Source organism: Quercus lobata, chromosome 4 (assembly GCF_001633185.2).
Source record: "Quercus lobata isolate SW786 chromosome 4, ValleyOak3.0 Primary Assembly, whole genome shotgun sequence".
In the NCBI taxonomy this organism is placed as follows: Eukaryota; Viridiplantae; Streptophyta; class Magnoliopsida; order Fagales; family Fagaceae; genus Quercus; species Quercus lobata.
In genome coordinates this window covers 25,120,599-25,145,871 of record NC_044907.1, presented here as the reverse complement: position 1 = coordinate 25,145,871, position 25,273 = coordinate 25,120,599, and the positions used below count along the sequence as shown (strand labels likewise).

The following is a 25,273-nucleotide window of genomic DNA, read 5'->3' as shown; positions in this document are numbered from 1 at the left end:
AATCTTTTTATTGGAATAAATAAATACAACTAATTTTTATGATAGTTTTTTTATACTTTTCATGAAAGTGGTATCAAAATTATATATAAAATAATTATTTGGAGTTAACTAACCAAAAAAAGAAGAAGACATTCTTCAAGTAATTTCTCACCGATTATCTCACGTGATCACTCTCTCTCTCTCTCTCTACCTTTTTACAAAATGACTAGAGACATAAAAACACAAATTACTACAACTACACACATACATTTCAGGCATTCTTCTCGGAATATTTTGTAAGTTCTCTCTTTCTCTCTCGCTATTTTTGTCTCAACAACTTGGTAAACTCGCTCTCCACACTTTCTGCGCAATTCTTACCCTTACTGTTTTTCTTTCTTTTCTTTTGTTCTTTCTTGATGAATACTACGTTGAAGGAAGGCTGAATCTTTGATTCTGGAGAAGAAATCATGGTTTTGGAGAACATGTTCAATTTACAAGGTGCAATACGTAAGTTATAGTAAATTCATTTTTCCCAGGAAAACAAGTTCCACGCAGAGAAAACACACACAACACATGTACAACACAAAACACAAGCATGAGAAAAAGAGAGTATGATCACATATGCTTTGTTATAAAATTCTTGCTTTTATGATTGAAATCATCATATTTTTATTGTTTTACACAGCTGAAGATGCAAACATGAAAATATGGTCTTTGTTACCTTTTAATTTCCTCTATTTCAACGTATTAAGTGAGGAAGGAGGAATTTGAACCTGAATATTCCTTACGAGAGAACTGGAAAATGCCATTTATTAGTTGTAAAAGTAATCATGTTGATCTTAAACACTTTAGTTTATAGTGTAAATGGTTTAATCAAAATCATTTTTCTTAAAGTAAAGACTAAAGAGATAAGAAAAATCCCACAAACAAACGGTTTGTTCTTTGTAGTTTGGTAGGGTTTCTTTTATTTTTTAGTTTTCTTAACTCTTTAGTCTTTAGCAACTTTGCCGAAGGCTCAAATTTTAACTTCTGTATTGTTTTGTTTCTAAAGCAAATTGTTTTAGTTTATTATCTCATATGTGGTGACTACTAGCCAGAATCTTTTTAACTCTCTCCTACCCTCCTCCTAGGTCGATACTGTCTAAGCTAATACTTGTCTTGTATGTATGAATGAAGAATGTAAATTGTAAAATATGCACTTCTACTAAAAAATTGATTGGACTTGTTCAAGTCTTTGTCTATATGATTAAAATGACTAAAGGCGGCATTGCCTTTTTAATTAAGTCTTTGTCTATGTATATGATTCATCTGACTAATTCATTAACTTTTCGCAAGTCTTTAGCAACTTTGCTGAAGGCACAAATTTTAACTTCTGTTTTGTTTTGTTTCTAAAGCAAATTGTTTTAGTTTATTATCTCATATGTGGTGACTACTAGCCAGAATCCTTTTAACTCTCTCCTACCTTCCTCCTAGGTCGATACTGTCTAAGCTAATACTTGTCTTGTATGTATGAATGAAGAATGTAAATTGTAAAATATGCACTTCTACTAAAAAATTGATTGGACTTGTTCAAGTCTTTGTCTATATGAATAAAATGACTAAAGGCGGCATTGCCTTTTTAATTAAGTCTTTGTCTATGTATATGATTAATCTGACTAATTCATTAACTTTTCGCAAGTCTTTGTCTCTATATGATTAATTTGACTAAGTGCATTACCTTGTAATTTCCATACACATTTTAATTATTAAAAAAAAAAAAACATTTTGTTGGTTTTACCAATCACCACCTACCTCTCTTCCTAGAAGGAGAGGAGAGGGAGACAAATTTAATTATGAGGACATGTGCATGCATGGACAAATGAGTCTTTTCCCAGTCACAAGATGCTTTCGTATTTATGTGGCACCTGCATGGAATTATCTACTGTCTATAATAATTAGCCTGGAAGAGTTTTGTTTGATCAGGCTTTATTGGTGAACTAAAACACATTGTTTGTATCTGGGGATTTTTGTCATGGGTGAGTATTTTTTTTTTTTGGTTGAAAACGGTGTGTTTGGATTTTGGGTGAGAAAAACAAATTTTATATGAACGGGCAATGAAGAGGGATAAAAGAATATTTGTTTATGCAGATCAGAGCCAAGAGAGAGAGATAGAGAAAGAGATGAACGTAGGTGAGAGGGAAGAAGGGAGAGGACGAAAATGACAAGAGCATAAATGGCTTTTTATCTGTTTCTACTTAAGAGAGAGAGAGGGAGAGAGTGGTGACAAAATTTTTCCTGATATGTGAAGAAAACAGCAGTATTTTCTGTAGGGTAACACTTGTTGCACGTAAACAGTATGTGTATGTATATACTTACAGTCCAACATAACTAAAATCGTGACTTTAAGTTACGATTTCAGTTATTTCGGGCAGTGTGAGTGTGTGATGCATGTTGTGTGCAATAAATATTGCCCTTCTATGTAAGGGTTGCAAAGAACATCTCTTTTAAATGGGGTGTTCCATATTTGTTGAGTTGATCACTCTCATACGAGAGGGATGTATGCAATCGTTGCACAAAATAATAAACCGTGGAGAAGAGGTTGAATGTATTTGCAAGGTTGGGAAGGGGAAATGTGTCAAAATTAATTCTTATTAGTACTAAGTGAGAAGGGTGCAGTTAAAAAATAGAATTTTCTGTCTTATAGGCACGAATCATATCTAGCAAGTAGCAACAAAAGGATGCCCCATGTTGGTAAATAAAAAATGGTTAACCCAGGTTTAGTTGTCAAAATTTCCCAGTATAGTTTTTATTCAGCGTTGTGGGTCAAGAAGAAGAGGTGTCCATATCGTTTTTATGTTTGGATTCTTTGGAATATTTTTTAGAGTACTTTTTAGAAGTATAATTTATAGGAATCTTTTTAAAAAAGAATTTTTATGTCAATGAAAAGTTACATGTTACATATATACAAACCTCAATGAATGAAGTTTCCTTTCATAAACTGTTTAGGGGAAGTGTCATTTTAGAAAACCTCAAGGAGGTTGGTGTTAGAGTTTAATTAACTAAGTTTATTACTATAGGGATGTAAATATGTAAAAAGTAATTATTTATACTAACATATTTTAGAAGAGATTTCAAATTAAACCTTATAATATAAAATTAAACACTGAATTTTAAAAACTGTTATAAATTAGAGATAGACTTCCTGAAGACCATAAAAAGGGAAGAACTTGGAGGGAAAAAAATAAAAAGAAAGAGGAAGAACTTAGGACCCAAAATAGTAATCTCATATTGAAACTTTAAAGGCTCTTTAGAGGATGTGAATATAAGCACAACTCAGAATTGCTCATTTTACCAACTTTTGTTACCATCAGGTTTCTCACAAAATGCCCACATAATGGTAACCATCCTAGAGTGTAACCCAAAGTCATTTATAAAATGCACTAGCACTGAACAACTACTTCTATCTTCCTAATAGGAACATACCCTACCAAAAAATTAAGCAAATACTAGTCAACTGCCATCTGCTACTAAGCTGGGGTAAATTATTCTGCATAGCATGACAAAACAATAAATTTTATTCTCATTGATGAAACTGTTGTAGACTTCACATATAATCTTTATCATTCTACCCAAGTTTGATATTAGCCATTGCCATGAGTATTAGCATACCAGTGGAAGAATTTGAGATTCCCTCTCTTGAAAGTTGAGAGGGAATTTGCAGACTAGTATAGTGAAGAGAAAGAATATCATAAGTTAACATGTGGTTGAAAGAAAATTGCAAACTAGCATCTCAATTTCAGTCTAAAACTCGAGGGTTAAAAACTCAATTCCTAGTTGATGAGTTGAAATATGATGCCAAATAGATCTCGAGTCTTACAGACTCGAGTTCTAAAAAGTAAAACCGAGTCTCTAAGACTCGAGTTTTAGACACTTGAGATACTAGTTTCCCACATTGTTTTGAAACGTGACAACTAACTAAATGGTTTGATATTTAAGGTTATTTGGAAAAAAAATTCTGAAATTTGAAACCTGTTTCATGACATTTGACAGAAAAGATTCTTCAATTTCGGACAGAATGGCTGCAACTAGACTCACCTTGTTTGTGGGAGCATGCCAGCATCGTTGTGCAACTCGGTTTCTATGCAATAATTTTAGTACATCTAGCACGAAACTTTCCAGGCCTGATATGCAAAAACAGAAGAAAGGTTATGGATAGAGGCATAGACAAGTACCTCATCAGAATAAAAGTCAGCACTGCATATATAGCCAGCATAATTTGTTCCTGTTTACTACTGGGAATTCACTTCTTAATGCTAATGATGCTGCTAAATGGTAGTGGAACTCAATGCAACTCTAAAGCTCGAGCTTTTTCCTCAGAAATTATGCAAGTGCTATCATGGGCAATCACACTTGTTACCGTATACATAATCCCCAATAAAAAGAACATCAAGTTCCCCTGGTTACTAAGAGCATGGTGGCTTTGCAGCTTCCTGTTGTCCATTATTTGCACAGCTCTTGATACCCATTTCAGAGTTATAAACCATGGCAAACTTGGAGTACGAGATTATGCAGACTTCCTTGGCCTGCTTGCTTCTACATGCCTCTTGGTCATTTCAATCCGAGGGAAGACAGGTATCATCTTCAGTGTCCCCAATGGCATTGCCGAACCACTTCTCAATGGAAAAACTGATGAACATTCAGAATACAAGAGGATATCTTTATATAGCAAAGCTACTCTTGTCCAACTTGTTACCTTCTCTTGGCTGAATCCACTTTTTGCTGTTGGGTTTAAGAAACCCCTCGAACAGGAGGAAATTCCCGATGTTGATATCAAGGACTCAGCAAGATTTCTCTCCCATTCCTTCAACGAGAGTCTAAAACAAGTTAAGGAGAGAGATGGGACTACAAATCCATCCATCTATAAGGCAATTTATTTGTATACCAGGAAGAAAGCAGCAATCAATGCATTATTTGCAGTGATAAGCGCTGCAGCATCCTATGTTGGCCCATACCTCATTAATGACTTTGTACGTTTCTTAACTGAGAGGAGCACCAGGAGTTTAGAGAGTGGGTACCTTCTGGCCCTAGGCTTTTTAGGTGCCAAAACCGTTGAGACAATCGCACAAAGGCAATGGATTTTTGGGGCACGCCTGCTAGGCCTTCACCTTAGAGTTGCTCTTATATCTCGCATATACAAAAAAGGCTTACTCCTGTCAAGTCAATCCCGCCAGAACCACACTAGTGGAGAGATCATCAACTATATGAGTGTAGATATCCAAAGAATCACAGACTTCATTTGGTACTTAAACATAATATGGATGTTGCCTGTACAAATATCCTTAGCAATCTACATTCTACATACAAATCTAGGTTTGGGGTCATTCGCTGCATTAGCTGCAACTTTAATAGTCATGGGTTGCAATATACCCCTTACAAGAGTCCAGAAGAGATATCAATCTAAGATCATGGAAGCCAAGGACAATAGGATGAAATCCACTTCAGAAGTTCTTCGAAACATGAAGGCTCTTAAACTTCAAGCTTGGGACATTGAATTCCTTCAAAGGTTAGAAAGCTTGAGGAAAATAGAGTATGGTTGGTTATGGAAATCACTAAGGCTGTCAGCACTTTCAGCTCTTATCTTCTGGGGATCACCCGCATTTATCTCTGTGGTAACTTTTGGGGCATGTATGCTAATGGGGATTGAACTCACAGCTGGAAGAGTCTTATCTGCATTGGCCACCTTCCGAATGCTACAAGACCCTATATTCAATCTGCCTGACTTACTGTCTGTGATTGCACAGGCAAAAGTCTCAGCTGATAGAATTAGTTCCTACCTCCAGCAGGATGAAATTCAAAAGGATGCCATTGAGTATATTCCAAAACATCAAACAGAGTATGACATTGAGATTGACAGTGGAAGATTCAGCTGGGATCTTGAGTCAAGGAATCCAACTCTGGAAGGAATACAGTTAAAAGTGAAGAGGGGAATGAAGGTGGCAATATGCGGGACTGTGGGAGCAGGGAAGTCAAGCCTGCTCTCATGTGTGCTTGGAGAAATACAAAAGCTGTCAGGGACAGTGAAGATCAGTGGTACAAAGGCTTATGTGCCTCAGTCTCCATGGATACTGACAGGAAATATCAGGGAGAATATTCTCTTTGGGAATAAGTATGACAGTGCTAAGTATAACAGAACAGTCAAAGCATGTGCTTTGACAAAGGATTTTGAACTTTTCTCCTGTGGTGATCTAACAGAGATCGGTGAAAGAGGGATAAATATGAGTGGTGGACAGAAGCAAAGGATACAGATTGCTCGTGCAGCATACCAAGATGCTGATATATATCTACTTGATGATCCTTTCAGTGCAGTTGATGCTCATACAGGCACCCAACTCTTTGAGGTTAGTAAATCATGTCAGTGACTAGAATATGAGAATGTATTTCTTAATTAGGCCCTATAATAAGCAGCCTATCCACTCTCCTACTTTGAAGCAACAGTTTAAGAAGTCAACATTGCTTATTGTTTCATATACCTTTTGCAGGAATGCCTGATGGGGATTCTTAAAGAGAAGACTATACTTTTTGTTACCCACCAAGTTGAGTTTCTTCCAGCAGCAGACCTAATTCTGGTAAGCATGACATGACAGCTCTCTCTGTTATTTAGTCATTTAAGTAGATAATAGAATATGACATTATGTGCAGTAACTAAAATACAATTTTTTTTTTAGGATAGTTTTAAGAGGTTGAAAAAAAATATATGGTAGGAAAAAAAGCATATGCTATGATTCTAGGATTACTTGATAATCTGAGAATTTTCCTGATAGTTAAGAATTGGGACTTCCAAAATCTAAAGACTTTGCTACAATGCTGAGGATTGTGGTTCTTCAGACTGCAACTAACATAAATTTAACAGGTGATGCAAAATGGAAGAATTGCACAAGCCGGACGATTCGAAGAACTTATGAAGCAAAAAATAGGATTTGAGGTTTTGGTTGGTGCTCATAGCCAGGCTCTAGACTCTATCCTCTCAGTTGAAAATTCAAGTAGAACATCCCAAAGCCCTACAGCTGATGATGAATTGAACACAGATTCAACTTCAAATGCAGAACTTCTACACACACAACATGACTCTGAGCATAATCTCTCTCTTGAAATTACAGAAAAAGGAGGTAAATTGGTGCAAGATGAAGAAAGAGAGAAAGGAAGCATCGGAAAAGAAGTTTACTGGTCTTATTTGACCGTTGTGAAAGGTGGGGCCCTAGTTCCATTCATCCTTTTGGCACAGTCATCATTCCAAATATTACAGGTAGCAAGTAACTACTGGATGGCATGGGCTTCTCCTCCCACAAGTGAGACAGAACCAAAAGTGGCAATGGACTTCATATTGCTTGTTTATGTAGTACTAGCTGTTGGAAGTTCACTTTGTGTTTTGGCGCGAGCCGTACTAGTAGCGAAAGCAGGACTTTGGACAGCAGAAAAGCTATTCACAAACATGTTGCATAGTATATTCCGAGCACCAATGGCATTTTTTGATTCAACCCCATTTGGAAGAATCTTAAATCGGGTAAGTTCGAATTTGTCAAAGTTTATGTTGATTTCAATTGAATTTATACATTGGTGTTACTAGTAGTATTATCAATATGGCTGAATCTATTTAATTTGTACATATATCACAAATTTCTTATAAAAAAAATAACACTAAGATGTACCAGACAAAAAAAAAATTGCATTTGCAATTAACGAATACTCCTTGCAAGGGTTATACAAAAACTAGAATAAGGAAATTCAAACATTTTCAGGTCAGTTGAAGTTAAATATGATGTTAATAACATGTAGAATTTTAGAGGATAAGGATCCCATAGAAAACAAAATATTTTAATGAAGGGAAAAACCTATTGACTTCATCTAAGGCCAGGATGACTTTGACAAAATGAAATTCATTTCAAAGTTCCTGTCCTCTCCAATCACACCCCGGCAGAATGCCTAACATTACGTAAGAAGGAAATTTTAGAGAATCCTCTATCTTCAGAGTAACCATCCCATGAAAGATAAGAAAATATGCCAATAATAAGTAGCTGGATTGGCGAGATACCCTAGCCCTTCAGACAAAACTTCAAGTCGAAAGCCAAAGTTTTAACTCATGACTTCAAAACCAGATGTCAGAATATAATAGCATGCAAGAGGTAATAAACTAAACATTAAAAAATAAAAAATCACAAGATTCAAGTTATCTTTCTTTGCTCCTCACATAAAGATATAATTGTAAAGGTTCTTTCAAGAGGGCTGACAGCCTAAAGTTACCTCTGCAGGCATCTACAGATCAAAGTGTGTTAGACTTGGAATTGGCAAACAAATTAGGTTGGTGTGCTTTCTCAATAATACAGCTTCTAGGGACTATTGCAGTGATGTCGCAGGTGGCATGGGAAGTATTTGTCATTTTCATTCCAGTAACTGCAATCTGCATATGGTATCAGGTTAGAGACTTCTTTCACCCTCTGTATATACTATCTAGAGATGATTGATTAATGTGTAAAACATAGAGGGCAATAACAATTTTGACTTCTAAAGCATTTGAAAACTCATCATGTTGACAAGAACTGTGTTGACACAAAAAAAAAATATATATATATATATATATATCTCTTGAAAACACAATAACTCAATGAACCATTGAATTAAATTCTAATGCTACAAAAAGCAAAGTAATGTGTATTTACTGTTAAGTAGCTTCAGAACAGCACGCCCCTCCCCAACTCTGTGTATGAATGAATTGCTCCCATATTATGGATGCTGATCAATAATTAATTATGATTACTTCAGCAATATTACATACCAACAGCAAGAGAACTGGCCCGCTTAGCCGGTATACAACGAGCACCAATCCTCCACCACTTTGCAGAATCACTATCAGGAGCTGCAACAATCCGTGCTTTTGATCAAGAAGACCGTTTTATTGACGGAAACATTGGTCTTGTTGACAACCACTCAAGGCCATGGTTTCATAATATGTCAGCAATGGAATGGCTTTCTTTCAGACTGAATTTGCTATCTAATTTTGTGTTTGCCTTCTCATTGGTATTACTGGTGACCCTTCCTGAAGGAATTATCAATCCAAGTGAGTATCACAAATGTTTTTAAAAACTAAGCATTATAATGACCTCAAAGTAGAATTCATTATTAATCATTTGCTGCCTAGACTAAGGGATAGAAAATCTCCTGGGAAAGAGAAATCAGGACTTACTGCATACAACTATGCATTGCATCAGATGTTTTCTCGATTAGTGGCCCATTTTCTTACAAGCAAAATAAGTTACTTTAAAAGATTTCAAGAGAAAACTCTAGTCATAAAGAGAGTACTTATCTGGAATTGGACTCTTTACAGGCATTGCAGGGTTGGCAGTGACATATGGAATAAATTTGAATGTTTTGCAAGCTTCAATTATATGGAACATATGCAATGCAGAAAATAAGATGATATCAGTTGAAAGAATTCTTCAGTACTCGAACCTAACAAGCGAAGCGCCACTTGTGATTGAAGAGAGCAGACCACCAAATAACTGGCCAGAAGTTGGAACAATATGCTTCAAAAATTTGCAGGTGAGCCTCTATTATCAAAATACTTTTATGAACACTTCATTTTTTTCCATCCATAGTACACATAATTACAAGAAGTAACAATATTGTGTCCATTGCCTCAAAGTGGATGTAATGAAAGTCCTCAGCCTAACATAACAAGTTGTTGCAACATACAACTGACTTGACTGTATTGCAGGTCCGTTATGCTGAACATTTACCATCTGTCCTGAAAAACATTACTTGCACATTTCCGGGAAGGAAGAAAGTTGGTGTTGTAGGAAGGACAGGGAGTGGTAAATCAACCCTCATACAGGCCATTTTCAGGGTTGTTGAGCCCAGAGAGGGAAGCATTATAGTTGATGATGTGGATATTTGCAAGATAGGACTTCATGACTTAAGATCAAGGCTTAGCATCATACCACAGGACCCAGCTATGTTTGAGGGAACCGTTAGAACAAACTTAGACCCACTACAGCAGTATTCTGACAGTGAAATATGGGAGGTAAATATTCTTATCAAACAAAACCTCTTATAGGGAAATATTGGTGGTCAAACCTTATATCCAATTAATACCACCAAGAACTGAACCCCATTCAAGAAGGGTAGTAGATTATGTGTCAAAGACCAAAAAGGAAAATGCAAAATTTCCATACCAAGTTACATGAGATCATTTTATCATTTATAAATCTAAATTACCTAGAAGTACAGAGTCATCATTACCATTTTTTTCTATCCAACATATGCTCATTTAAATTCCAAAATTTTCAGGCTCTGGATAAATGTCAACTAGGTCATTTAGTGCATGATAAGGAAGAGAAGTTGGATTCCACAGGTCAGGTTCATCAACTTGTTGTATTGACATAATTGATTGAATGCGCTTTTCTTTACTGTCAGTAACATGCATGCATCTGACAGTGGTTGAAAACGGAGAAAACTGGAGTGTGGGCCAAAGACAATTATTTTGCCTTGGAAGAGCCTTGTTGAAGAAGAGTAGCATTCTTGTACTGGATGAAGCGACAGCCTCAGTTGATTCTGCAACTGATGGAGTATTACAGAAGATCATTAGTCAAGAGTTCACAAATCGGACAGTTGTCACTATAGCCCACAGAATCCACACGGTTATAGATAGTGATCTTGTTTTGGTCCTCAGTGAAGGCAAGTATCTCTCTCTGTCTCTCTTTCACACACACACACGTGTTAAAATTTATCATGAAAGTATTGAAAGAAAGACTGAAGGACTCTTGCTTGAACAGGAAGAATTGCAGAATATGACACACCAGGAAAGCTACTAGAACGACCAGATTCGTTCTTCTCTAAACTCATAAAGGAGTATTCCTCAAGATCACAAAATTTCAACAACTTAGCAAATACTCATAATTAAATCCCACTTCAAAGATTCCTCAGATGTTAAATTTGGTGGAGCAAGACAGATTGATCGTATCAGTAACAGCAACTTGCATAAATAGATTGAATATTCTCCCGGTCATGAATTAGGAGGACAAGTGATGCAAAAGAGTATTTAAAGAGAAGATTATTCTAATTTTGTTTTGTTTTGTTTTTCAATTCAATTGTATTTTTCTTGATCAATTGTATTTTATTTAGGTCCTAGTATTTAATTGGGTCGATTAGTATTTTTATTTATAGTTAAGTTTATTTTTGTAATAAGTCATTTAGTGTATCCTATGGTAATTAGAATTAGAATTTCTCTTAGAATTTAGTACTCCTAGTCTCCTGTTAGATGAGGATTATTTTGATGTAATAAAATCTCCATGGTCTGTGTTGACTATGACCAACCCTAAGTACCGACTTCTAGTAATTTTTTTTATGCTTGATGCTATTTTCCAAGCAGGACTAAGTGCTGATTCCTAAGCTCTCTATATTTATTTCCCTATCTTTTAACTTTATTGCTGCATTGTTCTGGCTTAACCAAATGGCAATGCATCAACAAGGATCAACTGCCTTAGGTGTTAGTAATTCTACAACTATAAATTCTACGATTAACAAAACAGCACGAGTGAAGGCATTCTTGTTATTCTTCTATTTGTAATGTAGCATTCCCAAACACCAGAAAATATGCAAGAACATGTAAGCTTATTAAGTAATAGCATAAATTTTACTGTTGTTTCGTCTAAAATGGTTTATTTATTTATTTACATTTGCCAGTTAAGCTAATTTTGCAAACATATTAGTTTATATGGCCAATTTTGGAACTTAGAGACACGAGTTTCATGGAGAAAATCATGAGAATATATATATATATATATATATATATATATGTATATATTTCAAGTTTCTAGTGAAACTCAAGTTTTAGAGACCCGAGTTTTTCACATTCGAACTCAAGTCTCAAATACTCAAGCTCTAAAAGTAGTCACATGACTTATATGTTTGCAAATTAGCTTAATGGGCAAAAAAGGCAGGCTAAATTAAACGAGTACTAATAAATAAAAAACAAGAGTCTTGTGGTTCAGTGTCATTTTACTGGTCTCACTTATGGGAAGAGCCCCAAGATTTGAATCCTCATTCCCCCGATTTAAGCAAAAATACAAGAGTGAATAATATGACTACTAATAGTAGTTTTTTGAAAGCAAGTTGCATCTTTCTATAATCATGTGTTACTATGACCTTATAGCTCCAAATATGATCCACATTTCCATCACTGATTAAAAAAACGCTACTAAATCAAAATCAAAAGAAGGAAAAGTAAATGATAGAACATGAAAAATGAACACAAGAATTACAATCTGGGTTATGTAAAAAGAGAGAGAGAGAGAGATAGAGAGAGAGAAATTGTACCTCTTTTTTTTTTTTTTTTTGAAGCTCAGCTCTTCCCTTACTGTATGAAAAATGAAAGTCCCAAAGATATAAGAATTGGCTCGTATTATAAAGGGCATGGTTAAACGACACGTCGTTTTCTGATTTTTTTGTAAAAAGAAAAATGCAATTTGCGGCGGAATTGTTAAAACTCAAAAACTAATAACAGAAAAAAAGCATTGTTTTGATAGGGGGATTAGAAAGAATGGCAGGGAGAGCAGTGGGCTCAATAGCAGCCGCCGTCCGATTGGAGGCGGCGAAATCCAACGGCGCACCAGCTCCTCCTCCACGGAATCCGAAACCCTCGCCGCACTTGCCTTATCTCTCCTTCACTAAGCCATCTTTGGTCGTCAGAACTGAGGCAAGTTCTCTTATCCTAACGCCCTGTTTTCTGTGCTGCTTATAAACAAAAATAAATAGTATTTGTTTTGAAATTCAAGTTTCAAATTGTTAACCAAACAGTATATATATAATAAAATAAAATAAAATAAAAAGTGAGATGGCTCATATTAACTGGAACCCACTCATTGTCTGGAGCGTGGCTCTGTACCATTTTTCTTGTTTTTCCCTTCCTGTTTTATTTTATCATTGTAATTTTGGTTCTTGATTGTTGCTCCCATAATACATCTTCAATGTACTCAGGTTGGCTAGTTTTTTTTATTAATAAATTTTTTTTGTTACCTAAAAAAAAAAATTTAAAAATTAAAAAAGAAAGAGATTTGGAGTCAGGAGCGGACGCCATAGGATGAACATCTGTAACCAATTATGTCATTATCTACCGCCCTTGCAGTCACTTCTCCATTCTAAGTATATCAAAGCAGTAGCCATATGTGACTGTTAACTTGTTTACCCAATCCAAACTGAGATAACAACAACATCCTGTCCTAACTTGCAAATTCATGGAAACAGTTATGCCCTTGCTTAGCTCGTGGAGTACCAGGAAATCTTTCACTTTGGGGGTTTTTTGGAGTATTGAACTTCAAATTATCTAGACATTTTCCATAAAGGTGTAATTTATTGACATCTTGATAATTGATGAGCACAAATGCTCTACCTCTTAATGGAGTTTAAGAGTAGGTTATGTTGCTCAGTCACAATGAGATATATAAAGGATAAATGTTTTGATAAATTCAATAAGTTACAACGGGGGAGGGAGAATTTGAACCTTAGATGCCTCTATTAGAAATACCAGAAGATGCTAGTTGAGCTACAAGGCTCTTGGTAGAATTTGTAAATTAACTTAAATTTTCGCCTATATTAGGTAATTGCCCTATGTAGTTTGGGATTGCGGGAGTGTAAAGTTCTACTCTGTTAATCTTGGACAGACGTGGAATATGTGTACAATATCCTTGTCCTCAAGTCTGCTAAGAAATACTTTTCATCTCAATAAGACCTTAGTCCCTACAATTTCAAGAGCTTATGTTATGACTAGGAAGCTTCTAATCCATGCCTCTTAATATCTCAATTCCTGTTGAAAAGGTGTTTTCCGTGATTCATTGTATTGAATGCCTCTTGGCTGTTGCCTTAAAGTTATGTTACTAATATATTAGATACATCTTGGTTGTTGCAGTCAAATGTTCGGAAAGAAAAAAGAAAGAAGCCTGATCCACCTTGTGTAGTCTGCCAAGGGAGCGGAAGGGTTGATTGCCACCATTGTTGTGGAAGAGGTCTCTCTCTCACGCACAAACACGTACATTAATTCAGTTATAGGTCCATTTCTATGAGGTCAATCATTAACTCATCTTGCCTTTGAACGAGGACAATTCCAAAATTCTCATATAAACATCTCAATTCCCTGATTTTAATTTGACATGAGAAATGCTGACTTGGCTCAGCTAGTGTTGCTTAGGTGCCTGTGCGGCTGTGCCTATAAACAGTAGTATGCTTAGCTTTTATTTTTTCTTCAGACTAGAGTTTGTTGGAATTAGTCCATAAAGACACCATTTGATCTCAACTAGGGACTAGAACATAGATCTGCATTGTTATGCCATTATGCTTTATTAGTTCTTGGCATCTCAAGTTATAGATAGTGAACATTTTTAATTGGAACCTGAATTCTCATAGCATAACAAGAACCTTGAGTTTTTTGAAATTTAAGTTGCATAAATCATGTCAAAAGTGTGCCATTGAGTTTTTACATCTCAACACATCATCAATTTATTTTTTCCTAAGCTGCTAATTTTATATTCTTTTCTTTGGATAACACAGGAAGGACAAACCATGTTCGTTTAGCAATGCTTCCTAAAGGGGAATGGCCAAAATGGTGACATATGGAACTCTTTTTACGAGTGCATTTGATGATTACTTCATCCAATTTTGGCCTTCCATCAACTGTCTTGAATCACTATTGCAGGTGCAGGACTTGTGGCGGAAGTGGTCTCGGCTACTGCTCCCGCTGCCTTGGGACAGGAGAGTATAGGTATATAATGGGCTTCCATTTTATGAAGACGGATAATGATGACACCCAAGATCAGAAAAAGTGTGAGGTCCAAGGTGACCAGAAACGCCGTAGTGCAGCAGATTTACTTCTAAATGAAGAAGAATAACCAAATTGATTTCACAAAATCTGATGACTAAATAGACAGTTTTATTCCAGCTTTTCTTTCCAAAAGGAAGTTCAATTTCAAGCTTGTAAAGTTATGTTTGTAACCTTGCTGTAGATATATGCATTATCATAAAATTTTCCAGAATTCAAGAAGCCCATTTCATAGCATGAGTGAAGAGAATTTTGCACAGAAAAATGTGTGCTATTTCTATTGATATAATTACAACTTGAGAAACATTTTGCCCTCTTCTCTCTTTAATGCAAATCTCTCAACTGACCAGTTGAGCACCAGATAAATCCATAAAAATCCTTCGCTTCGCGATGTATCTATTTCAATTTTTTTCTTGTTATAAATGTAGTTTTGCAAGAAAATTCCATCGTAATGAGTGTAAATTTTTTTCCATGCATCAATTTCTTGAGCTTATAAAATTTATTACCATCACTTTTGGTGATTACTTCTTCATCTTAATTGCCAAATTTACAAGGCTAAAGAAATGATTTTTTATTACCTAGCAGTTGGAAACTATTGCTACTTGTGGCTTGCAAATTATCCTTCAGTTGCAGACAACTGAAAAATTGCACATTGCAATCTCCCCTTTAACTGATGCATGGAAAAGGAATCCGTTAGTCCATTTTGCTCTTTACAGCTGCAATTAGACCTGAGACATCAATTTTTCAAACAATGTACCGAATTGAAAATTTGTGTACATTAAATATACAGAATTATGTACTTTTTGTGAAAAAAAATGTATGCTTTGAATATACAAAATTGTGTACATTTTTTGATAAATTATGTGCATTGAATGCACAAAATTGAAAATTTGTGTATGTTAAATGTACAACAAAATTGTGTACATTGTTTGAAAAATTAGAAACATTGAAAGTATAAAATTGAAAATTTGTGACTTTGAATATACAAAATTGTATACATTTATTGAAAATTGTTTACATTAAGTGTGCAGAATTGTGTACTTTCTTTGAAAATTTATATATATTTAATATATATTGAATATATATATAAATGTATACATTCTTTGACAAATAGTGTACATTGAATGCACACAATTAAAAAATTGTGAACATTTAACATATAGAATTGTGTATATTTTTAAAAAATTTGTGAATATTGAATATACATAATTGTATATCTTTTTTGAAAATTAGTGTACTTTGAATATATAGAATAGTGTACCTTCTTTGAAAAATTGTGTACGTTGAGTATACAAAATTGAAAAATTGAGTACGTCGAATGTATGAAATTATGTATATTCTTTGAAATTTATCTACTTTGAATGTATAAAATTCCATACATTCTTAGACAAATTGTGCATATTGAATATATACAATTGTATACATTCTTTAAAAGATTGTTGTTGAGGTCCAAAAAAATCACAATGTTGTACCAAGGCCCAAAATAACACAAAGGATTGAAATCTAGGAAAGTAAAACATTTGGGCTTTCAATAAAGAAAAAGAAAGAGAGGTCTAAACCCATTAAGGGTTCATAAGGAGAAACCCAAATCCACGAATGGGCAAGCTTCAAACCTCATGAAGCAAGGGAAAGAAAAAGCTCGACCCAGTCCTCAAAGGTCAGAAAAATCGCTAGGGAGCTCAGGAAAAGAATTGGGTCAGGATACCTAGGGATTCCCAGGAGCCTGGGATCCTCGAGACATGTAGCAAATCTAGGTTGGGATTAAGATAGTTCAAGGGGGCATGCCTAGAAACACAAGGAACAATAACAAATATGTGCATGTTAGCCACCTAATGATGCAGAAAAGGGATCAGAAGGCTTGGAAACCAGCAACTCATAAGTAAGGATTTGGTACCTCGGAGAATCCAGGAAGAAGAACCATGAAGGAAGATGGTTGGGAATCTTTCAGTTCGGCAGAAAGAAATCAGCTCACTTGGGAAAAATGACAAAAGGGAAAGCAACCAAAAGGTGGATCTGAAAAAAAAAGTGGAATCTAGAAGTCTTGGAAAAAGAAAGAACAAAGGTCAGCTTTCTGGGAAACCCTAAAATGGGAAAGTTAGCTAGAGGCTTTTTGAAGAAGGAACCTCAAAAGAAGAAAATAATGAAGAATGAAGAAGGGACCAGCCACTAATACTACTGACACAACATTGGTTCTAAAACCCAAAGGAGCAAATTGAGGGAATCAATGGTACCCTAGAAACCCTAGGATAACACTATAAAAGGGGAAGCAACCAATAGTGAATGACATTTTTTTTAGCAACAGTGAATTGGAATAAAATACTGAAAACTTTGTTAGAATTCAAAAAATGAGAGAAAAGAGAGGGAAAACAACGTCCGGGATCCTTAAACAACTACTAGAGAACACACTTGGATTCAAGTGGATTCAAACTTTACAAGTCTTAGAAGCCTGAAGAGCCATCAAAGTCTGTAATCTTTGAACTTATTTGAACCTTGCAACACGTCCTAGTGAGCATAATGTATCACAAAAATTAAGAAAATAATGAAGAATTTCACGTTATTTTAAGGACCCCTAAAGTTTTACTTTTCTCCTTTATTATTTTCATTCTTTGCTATTTAATGTGTATATTTTTTGCATGTTAGTATGTATGTATTGTAAGATCTGCGTTTTGTGCACCACTTGGTTCGAAATCAACCCAATTTAGCTGCGGTAAACCAAGTTCAGTCTCTTAAAACAATAAGCATCAAGGCCAGGATCCTTGCTTCCTTACCTGGGCCCACGTAATTTTTTTTATTTTTTTTAAAAAACCCACACAATTGTATATTTTGAATATGTAAAATTATGTAAATTGAAAGTATATAATTGAAAAATTATGTACATTCTTTTGAAACATTATATATATAGAATAAACAAAATTGCATACATTCTTTAAAAACTTGTGTAAGTTAAATGTACAATTTTTTTTAAAAGATTTTATATATAAATATACAAAATTATATATGTTATTTGAAATTTGTATTTATTATTAATTTTTCTTTTCAATTTCTGGTGCCAAAGATCATGAAAACTTTATTTATTCATTTTCTAATATTAGTTTGTTTACTTTGTTACGTTATCTGAAATTCGGGTTACATTTGACCCGACCCAAATCACCAGTTTAATTATCCAAATTCCAAGACCATAAAACAAAAGTTAGAAACTTAGAATTAAAATCTCTCACTCCGGATACTACTACTAATACTCAAAGCTCTAGGGTTTCTCTCACTCCATTTCCTTCTCCCCGCTCAATCTTTGGCGGGAACCCTCCTCACCTAAAAAAAACAAAAAAACCCAAAACCCCCAAATCTCCTCTTCATAAAAACAAAAAACAAGAGACAATTCACAATTCCAACACAAAAAACCCAGAGAGAGAGAGAGGGAAAGAGAGAAGAAGAAAATGGGGAAAGACGAAGAGGAGATGAGGGGAGAGATAGAGGAGAGGCTGATAAACGAGGAGTACAAGATCTGGAAAAAGAACACGCCTTTTCTCTACGATCTGGTCATCACGCACGCCTTGGAGTGGCCTTCCCTTACCGTCGAGTGGTTGCCTGACCGCGAGGAACCGCCCGGGAAGGACTATTCCGTCCAGAAGATGATTCTCGGCACTCATACTTCCGAGAATGAGCCCAATTACCTCATGCTTGCTCAGCTGCAGCTTCCTTTAGATGATGCCGAGAACGACGCCCGCCATTACGACGATGACCGCTCTGATTTCGGCGGTTTTGGCTGCGCTAATGGGAAGGCAAGCGCCTCTCCTTTTTTGTCTTTTTTTATAATTTATTAATTAATTGATTAATTATTATTTGCTTCGTTAGCTTAACTTTGATGCAGCTCAATTTGGTTGACATTGTAGTATTTGGTAATTTTGTATCATTATAGTTGAGGGAAAATTATATATATATAGCCTAGTTTAGATTAACTGATAAAATTGAATTCTGCCTACACTAAAAAAGAAATCCATTGGTTGTAAAGAGTGATAATTATGTATCAAAACATTATAGTTTCAAATTCTGACAAGTCTATGTCGATATAGCTCAACTTGGTTGAGTAGTATTTGGTAATTTTATATCATTATAGTTGAATGGTAGATTTTGTCATGAATTTAATTAATAATTACTTAATTACTCATGATTGGGGTGATCTACAGGTGCTTTTGTTTATACACTATATTGTTGGTATTATTATTATTATTATTCAATTTCTTATTACTGCTTTGTTAGCTCAACTGATAGAGTTTCTTATTGTCTAATAAAAGTCTTGAAATTGAATCTTGTTGGTACACAACACTCCGACTTTTAGTTTAGTGTCTATATATATAGCCTAGTTTTAGATTTACTGATAAAATCTCTTTTCATCAAATAGAAACCCCTTGGTTGTAAAGTGCAATAATCATGTAACAATCGTTACCGTTTCAAAGTCTAATGAGTCTATGTAGATGCAGCTCGATATGGTTGACATTGTAGTATTTGGTAATTTATATCATTATAGTTGAGGGAAAATTACTCCATACTCTCTCAAATGAAAAGCGGTGAACTCTAGAAGCTAGGGCTTTGTTCACATTTGGGCACAAACACTATTCCGTTCTCAACGGAAACCCACCTTTGAGATTGAATGTTGACTTATCTTATTGCCATGTTCAATCTAAGACAGCGCTGATAGCTTGTAGTGAACAGCCCCCTTATGAAACCAACTGAAAGCAGCCTTTGGTACTTAAGTAGTTAAGGTTTGGAACCCTTGCAACTATGATGGAAAGCCGTTTACTTGTTGCCAAACCCTTTGCCTTTCTTTTGAATCAAAGTAGGTTGCAACTGTTATATTTTAGTCGGTCAGGGGAAGCTGCTGTTTATACAAAAGCTCAGCTTCCTTGTCTTGCTACTGGCAAAGCTTCTACTTTGCTTGCTTCTCTCGCGCTTACTTGCGCGAAGGCTTAAAGTCCTTTTCGCTAAGTCCATGGTTGTATCTGCAAAAAAGGGATCGAGTTTAATTGAACGATTACTTCTTTATTTTCACTTCGAAAGTTTCGACAAATACTATCAAGGAATAGATGTTCTGAATCAATCAATGAAATTAATTTTTTTTTAAAACAGCATAAAAAAGAAGTGAAATGGGGTTTTTTCAAACGTAGTAAAAGGGTGATTTATTTAATTATTAAGACCCACTATTATGTTGAGGAGATCTGCAGGTGCATTTCTTTATATATTATATTGTTGGAATTGGTTAGTTATTTTGTGGTTGTTTAAATTGGAATTTTTTTTTTTTTTTTTTGCTTGCAGGTGCAAATAATTCAGCAAATAAATCATGATGGGGAGGTTAATCGTGCACGATATATGCCTCAAAACCCATTTATTATTGCTACTAAGACAGTTAGTGCAGAAGTTTATGTTTTTGATTATAGCAAACACCCATCTAAGCCTCCGCTAGATGGTGCATGCAGTCCCGACTTAAGATTGAGAGGCCATAACACTGAAGGATATGGTTTGTCGTGGAGTAAGTTCAAGCAGGGTCATTTACTGAGTGGCTCTGATGATGCTCAGATATGCTTGTGGGATATTAATGCAAATCCTAAGAACAAGACCCTTGATGCCACACAAATTTTTAAGGTGATTCTTTCATTTCTATGTGAATTGTTCAAAAAAAAAAAAAGAATTAGCTAGCTAAGCCTGTGTGCACCCCTGCTTGTAAAATTAGTTTGACTAAATCTTTTTAAGGGTTTAAAGCATGATTTGGACCTGCACCATATTCACATGAAGCCGATTATCTCATGCTTTGGTACATTTTCAATTTAGAAGCTTTTTATTGACAGACTGGAAGTATATTATATGATGGCTGCAAAGAACTGTGTTGGTACTTTGAAGTTGGACAACTTCTTAGACAGAAAATATCTTATATCTTTTACTTCTTTTCAAATTTTAGTCAAACATCTATAGTAAAATTTTTACAGCTAATGCTTTGTGATTTATAACTTTGACATTGGTTTGGAATTGTTGCTATATTAGGTTCATGAAGGTGTTGTAGAAGATGTAGCATGGCATCTGAGGCATGAATACTTATTTGGCTCTGTTGGCGATGATCAGCACCTGCTTATATGGGATCTTCGGACTCCATCAGTGAGCAAGCCTGTCCAATCTGTTATTGCTCATCAAAGTGAGGTATATATTGCAAATACTCTCCCTCTCTCTCTCTCTCTCACACACACACACACACACAAATGTGGGCAAATTGTTACTGGTGGTCTATGTTGCTACATTCTAGTTTACTAAATAATTTTGGGCTTCAAGGCCAAAGTATGCACTAGTTGATTGCTTTATGCAATTGTTAGGAAAGGGTGGGGTGGCAAATGGGTGGGTTAGAATAGTTCATAGATGGGTAAGGTATATAAATACCCATTTAAATTAATGAATAATAACCATAGCCAACCCAACTGGTTTATTTAGGCCAATTCCCTACCCACACATACCAAATTTTATATGCAGACATGAATAGAATAGATAATTATAAAACTGGATATTTGGGAAACCAGGTTTGGTTGAAATGCTATTGAGGGTTTGTGCTTCCGGCACAGTGGTGTATGATAAACCGTGTTTTAAGCTGAAAAGAACACATTGGAGAAAGCTTAATGAGTCGATGCATTTTTATTTTTGTAATTTCCTTTCTTTACATATATATATATATATATATATTTGATAAGTAATGCAATTCTTATTGATATAAAAAAAAGTCACCCAAATACATACAAGTATACAACAAGGGACCATATAATCAATTACACAAATTACTTGGATCTATCAAATCAATAATAGAACATAAAGGTAGACTAGGCAAAACTGACATCCAATCCAACAAAGTTCTAAAGAAAATGAATTTGAGATTAGGCATAGTTCTCTTTGTCCTCGAAACTCCGATTGTTCCTCTCCCTCATATACACCACATCAAACAATGCAATCCTTTCTTTGAAATTACACCCAAAAGACTAAAGGGGAATTGTGTTTATTGGATCAGATTTTGTCCTAGTCTCATTGAAAATGAAAAAGGGCTTCATAGTTTGGGCCACATTGATCTGTGTTTTTAGGAAACAGCAGGTTGGGTGGCATCTCCTAGCAAAAACAGAAGAAAAAGGTTAGCAACCTAGGGCAATACAAAATTGTACAGCGTTTTGGTCTGCAGCTTACTTCGCCAGTTCTCTTTCAGATATTAAGAGCCATAGAATCTCCAAGCTATGCAGTATGTCATACTGCAATGATGTCATTTTCTCCTCAAAGATGCTTTCAAATCTAAAAGCATTTCACAAAGATCCCCAGCCCCATCATTGTAAGTGAATAACCAAATTTAAAATATAGGGGTGCCAGTTTGGGTTGGACCTAGGAGTAGAGGGGGAAAGGTTGAAAAACTTCATGCCAAAGGGTTAGAGACAACTGAAAGCCGAAATCCAGGAGAGTGGGGTAGTTGGGCAGGGGAAATTCTATGTTTTGGGGGGAACACGGCCATTTACCTGCTCTATATAAATGGGTAACAAATGTTCAGTATCCATTTCATAAATGGTCTACCTATTACCCATTTATAGATGGTGGTGAAGGGTAGGTAAATTTGTACAGGTAACAATTGCCACCACAGAAAAGTGCTTATGACTAATGTAGGGGCAATGTTACACCTATATTAGAAATTTATATGCAAAATTAGGCTTCATTGTCACTATGAAGTCATTCTATCATGAATTTGAAAGTGTTAGCTTAGACCCATAACCTACCTCACATCAATGTCTCTCTCCATATGACCTTAGGGAGCACGCACTTTGGTGTGGACACCAGATTTATGTTGATTGTTCCATTGGTCCAGATTATGGGATTTGAATTGTTATCGAAATTATTTTCATTTTGTGGTTGAGGGATTTGATTGCTATCTTAATTATGATTTGATTTCCCTTAAGATAGCAATCAAATATCTAGGTCCAGATTATGATTCGATTTGATTGTAGCTCCCAGAGGAAACATTATTGGCATGTATAGTTTGATTGATAATAAGGAATTCAAAATTTTCCTCTCTAGCTTGATGGTGTGATTCCAACTTTCAAGAAGCCTTAGGTAGTGGAGTCTAGGGTTATTCTGTGTTTTCCTTTCTTGCTCTTGCAGCCTGTGTGCATCACACTTCTATAGTATTCCAAGGAGACAATTTTTTTCTGTCCTTATTGCTTGAATTTTAACTCAGCTCATGTTGTGATGTGATATTTGATTTCATATAATCATACTATCTTTCTTGTGGAAGATGGCATAATGAGGAGGGGGTGGACGTAAGTTATTCAAGAGAGCAAGAAAAACTATTGTTCTTAATCCCTATCCTGCATTATGAATATCTGCATGGTAGTGATACTCAAGAAAGTTTTTATTATCTTGGGATGGTTGAGATACTTAATTTGTCTATGCCTTGTAATAGATTTGTATACAGCAACATCCCTTCTATGTTCTTTTGATGCCTTTAGTGCTTAGTCCGATAATTTTTGTTATATATATGACATATACTTGGATATTCTTCAGAAAATATGCTGTTTTCTTTTTTTATGTTTTTTGTTCAGTCGATGAAAATGTATTATTTTCATGATATTGTGTCAGGTAAACTGCCTAGCTTTCAATCCCTTTAATGAATGGGTTGTTGCAACGGGGTCTACTGATAAAACTGTTAAGTTGTTTGATCTTCGCAAGATTACCACTGCACTTCACACCTTTGACTGTCACAAGTAAGAATTCTCATCTGATATTGTGGATTCAACTATATGGATATATTTTTTGTCCTTGAACTATGTAGACATTTTTTTAACATGGGTTATTTATATGTGCGACTATTCTTAAATTGCATTTTTTGCTATGATGTAAAACAGGGAGGAGGTTTTCCAAGTTGGCTGGAATCCAAAGAATGAGACCATATTAGCATCTTGTTGTCTTGGTAGGAGACTTATGGTGTGGGATCTTAGCAGGTATTTGCTGAACCAACTAGTTATTGTCTTTGTTGAGGATTGTGTTTGAATTGGTATTTATTCATGTGTGAGTATTGAATCTAATTATCCTCTTTGCTTTTCTTAATTAGGTTTAAATTGTGTTTGAATTCATTATAATTTATTCCACAGTGACAGTGTGAGTTTGCATGGGACTCATGTTGGCTTTCAGCTCATTATTTAGTGGCTGCTAGGAAAATATTACTGGACAAGTCATCCTAAGAGAATGCTTTTAGATTTGTCTGTTAGTGGATATGCATAATTCATTAAGTGTATGAAAGAAGTGAGGCTCTCTAATGGTTACTGAAGTTGATGGAGAAGATGGTGTGACCTCACAAACTCCCTCTTCTGCAGTGATTACAATATTCAATCTAGGGAAGAAACTAGGAGCATGGCAATGCACAATAAAAATAGGCATTACCTATAAAACTGTGCTTGTTTCAGTGTTTAGTGGCGTATATTTTGCTCACAGCTGATCACAATCCTAGAAAAAAGAAGGGTTATAGGTTGAAGGCCAGCATAACATCTAGTCACTTCAAATGGATTGGATTAGAAGAATACATGTGGCCAATTGAGGATCTATAGTTGATACTTTAAGTTCTAGAACTAAGGCTTTTTTGGTGTTGTTGCAGGATTGATGAAGAGCAAACACCAGAGGATGCTGAAGATGGACCGCCAGAGTTGCTTTTTATTCATGGCGGTCACACGAGTAAAATATCTGATTTTTCGTGGAACCCATGTGAAGATTGGGTTGTTGCTAGTGTAGCCGAAGACAACATACTTCAAATCTGGCAAATGGCAGAGAACATCTATCATGATGAAGATGATTTACCAGAAGAATCCACAAAGGCTGCTTAGTGTAATTTCCTAGTATTGACTTAGACAAGTAGCCTGAAAAAGAAATAGGAAAGGAGCAACTAGGTATTTTCCTTATTTATTTGTTATTGGTTTCCCGTGTCTCTCCTTGTAGTCTATCTGTGAGATTTTGTGTTTTAGTTCTCTGTTAAACTGAACTGTCCATGTATCATCCGTGCATAGTTCTCCTAATTATTTGCCAGACTCAGCTTCGTTTAGGGACTGCATATGTGACTATTTTCATCATTTATGATTATAATGAAAAATGTTTTTGATTCATTAAAAAGAAAATGTTAAGATCTGTTCTGATCAAAAAATATTTAACTGCCAAATGTAACAATTGAGGAAAAAAGGAAAAATTCAACTGACAATGAATATTTTTGTACTCAAAAGAATGAGATGCATTTCAACTTGTACAATAAATTTTGTGTAATGGAATTTTTGGGATCATATGGTATTCAATTTGTACAATGTTATATAGCTGCTCCAATTCAACTTGTCGTATCAATTGAAAATCCATTCAACTCTACCTCAATGCACTTATTAACAAAATTTCTCACTGCCCCTGATGTTTCCC

The 25,273-nt window shown here is 35.2% G+C and overlaps 3 protein-coding genes across 6 annotated transcripts; all 3 read left to right on the top strand.

The window, feature by feature from the left end:
• Positions 1-180: 180 nt before the first annotated feature.
• Positions 181-11,386, top strand: LOC115987879 (putative ABC transporter C family member 15). 4 transcript variants are annotated; one of them, XM_031111489.1, is made up of 12 exons: positions 181-275; positions 418-477; positions 4,009-6,356; positions 6,498-6,584; positions 6,869-7,519; positions 8,265-8,429; positions 8,776-9,070; positions 9,338-9,552; positions 9,728-10,033; positions 10,300-10,363; positions 10,447-10,686; positions 10,785-11,386. In XM_031111489.1, exons 2-12 carry the CDS (start codon positions 447-449, stop codon positions 10,910-10,912), a joined length of 4,530 nt encoding a protein of 1,509 aa, XP_030967349.1. In that variant the 5' UTR covers positions 181-275; positions 418-446; the 3' UTR covers positions 10,913-11,386. The 4 variants fall into 4 exon arrangements, with proteins under 4 accessions (XP_030967349.1, XP_030967345.1, XP_030967348.1 ...); XM_031111485.1 differs by having other exon boundaries at positions 418-486; XM_031111488.1 differs by having other exon boundaries at positions 188-275; positions 414-477.
• A 990-nt stretch (positions 11,387-12,376) lies between these two features.
• Positions 12,377-14,989, top strand: LOC115987151. The gene is made up of 4 exons (XM_031110627.1): positions 12,377-12,706; positions 13,916-14,012; positions 14,554-14,608; positions 14,699-14,989. The coding sequence occupies exons 1-4, from the start codon at positions 12,551-12,553 to the stop codon at positions 14,889-14,891; spliced, it is 501 nt and encodes a 166-aa protein (XP_030966487.1). The 5' UTR covers positions 12,377-12,550; the 3' UTR covers positions 14,892-14,989.
• Positions 14,990-18,020: 3,031 nt separating this feature from the next.
• Positions 18,021-24,968, top strand: LOC115986847 (WD-40 repeat-containing protein MSI1). The gene is made up of 6 exons (XM_031110186.1): positions 18,021-18,600; positions 20,132-20,458; positions 20,855-21,007; positions 23,462-23,586; positions 23,728-23,823; positions 24,474-24,968. Exons 1-6 carry the CDS (start codon positions 18,256-18,258, stop codon positions 24,697-24,699), a joined length of 1,272 nt encoding a protein of 423 aa, XP_030966046.1. The 5' UTR covers positions 18,021-18,255; the 3' UTR covers positions 24,700-24,968.
• The last annotated feature ends 305 nt before the right edge of the window (positions 24,969-25,273 follow it).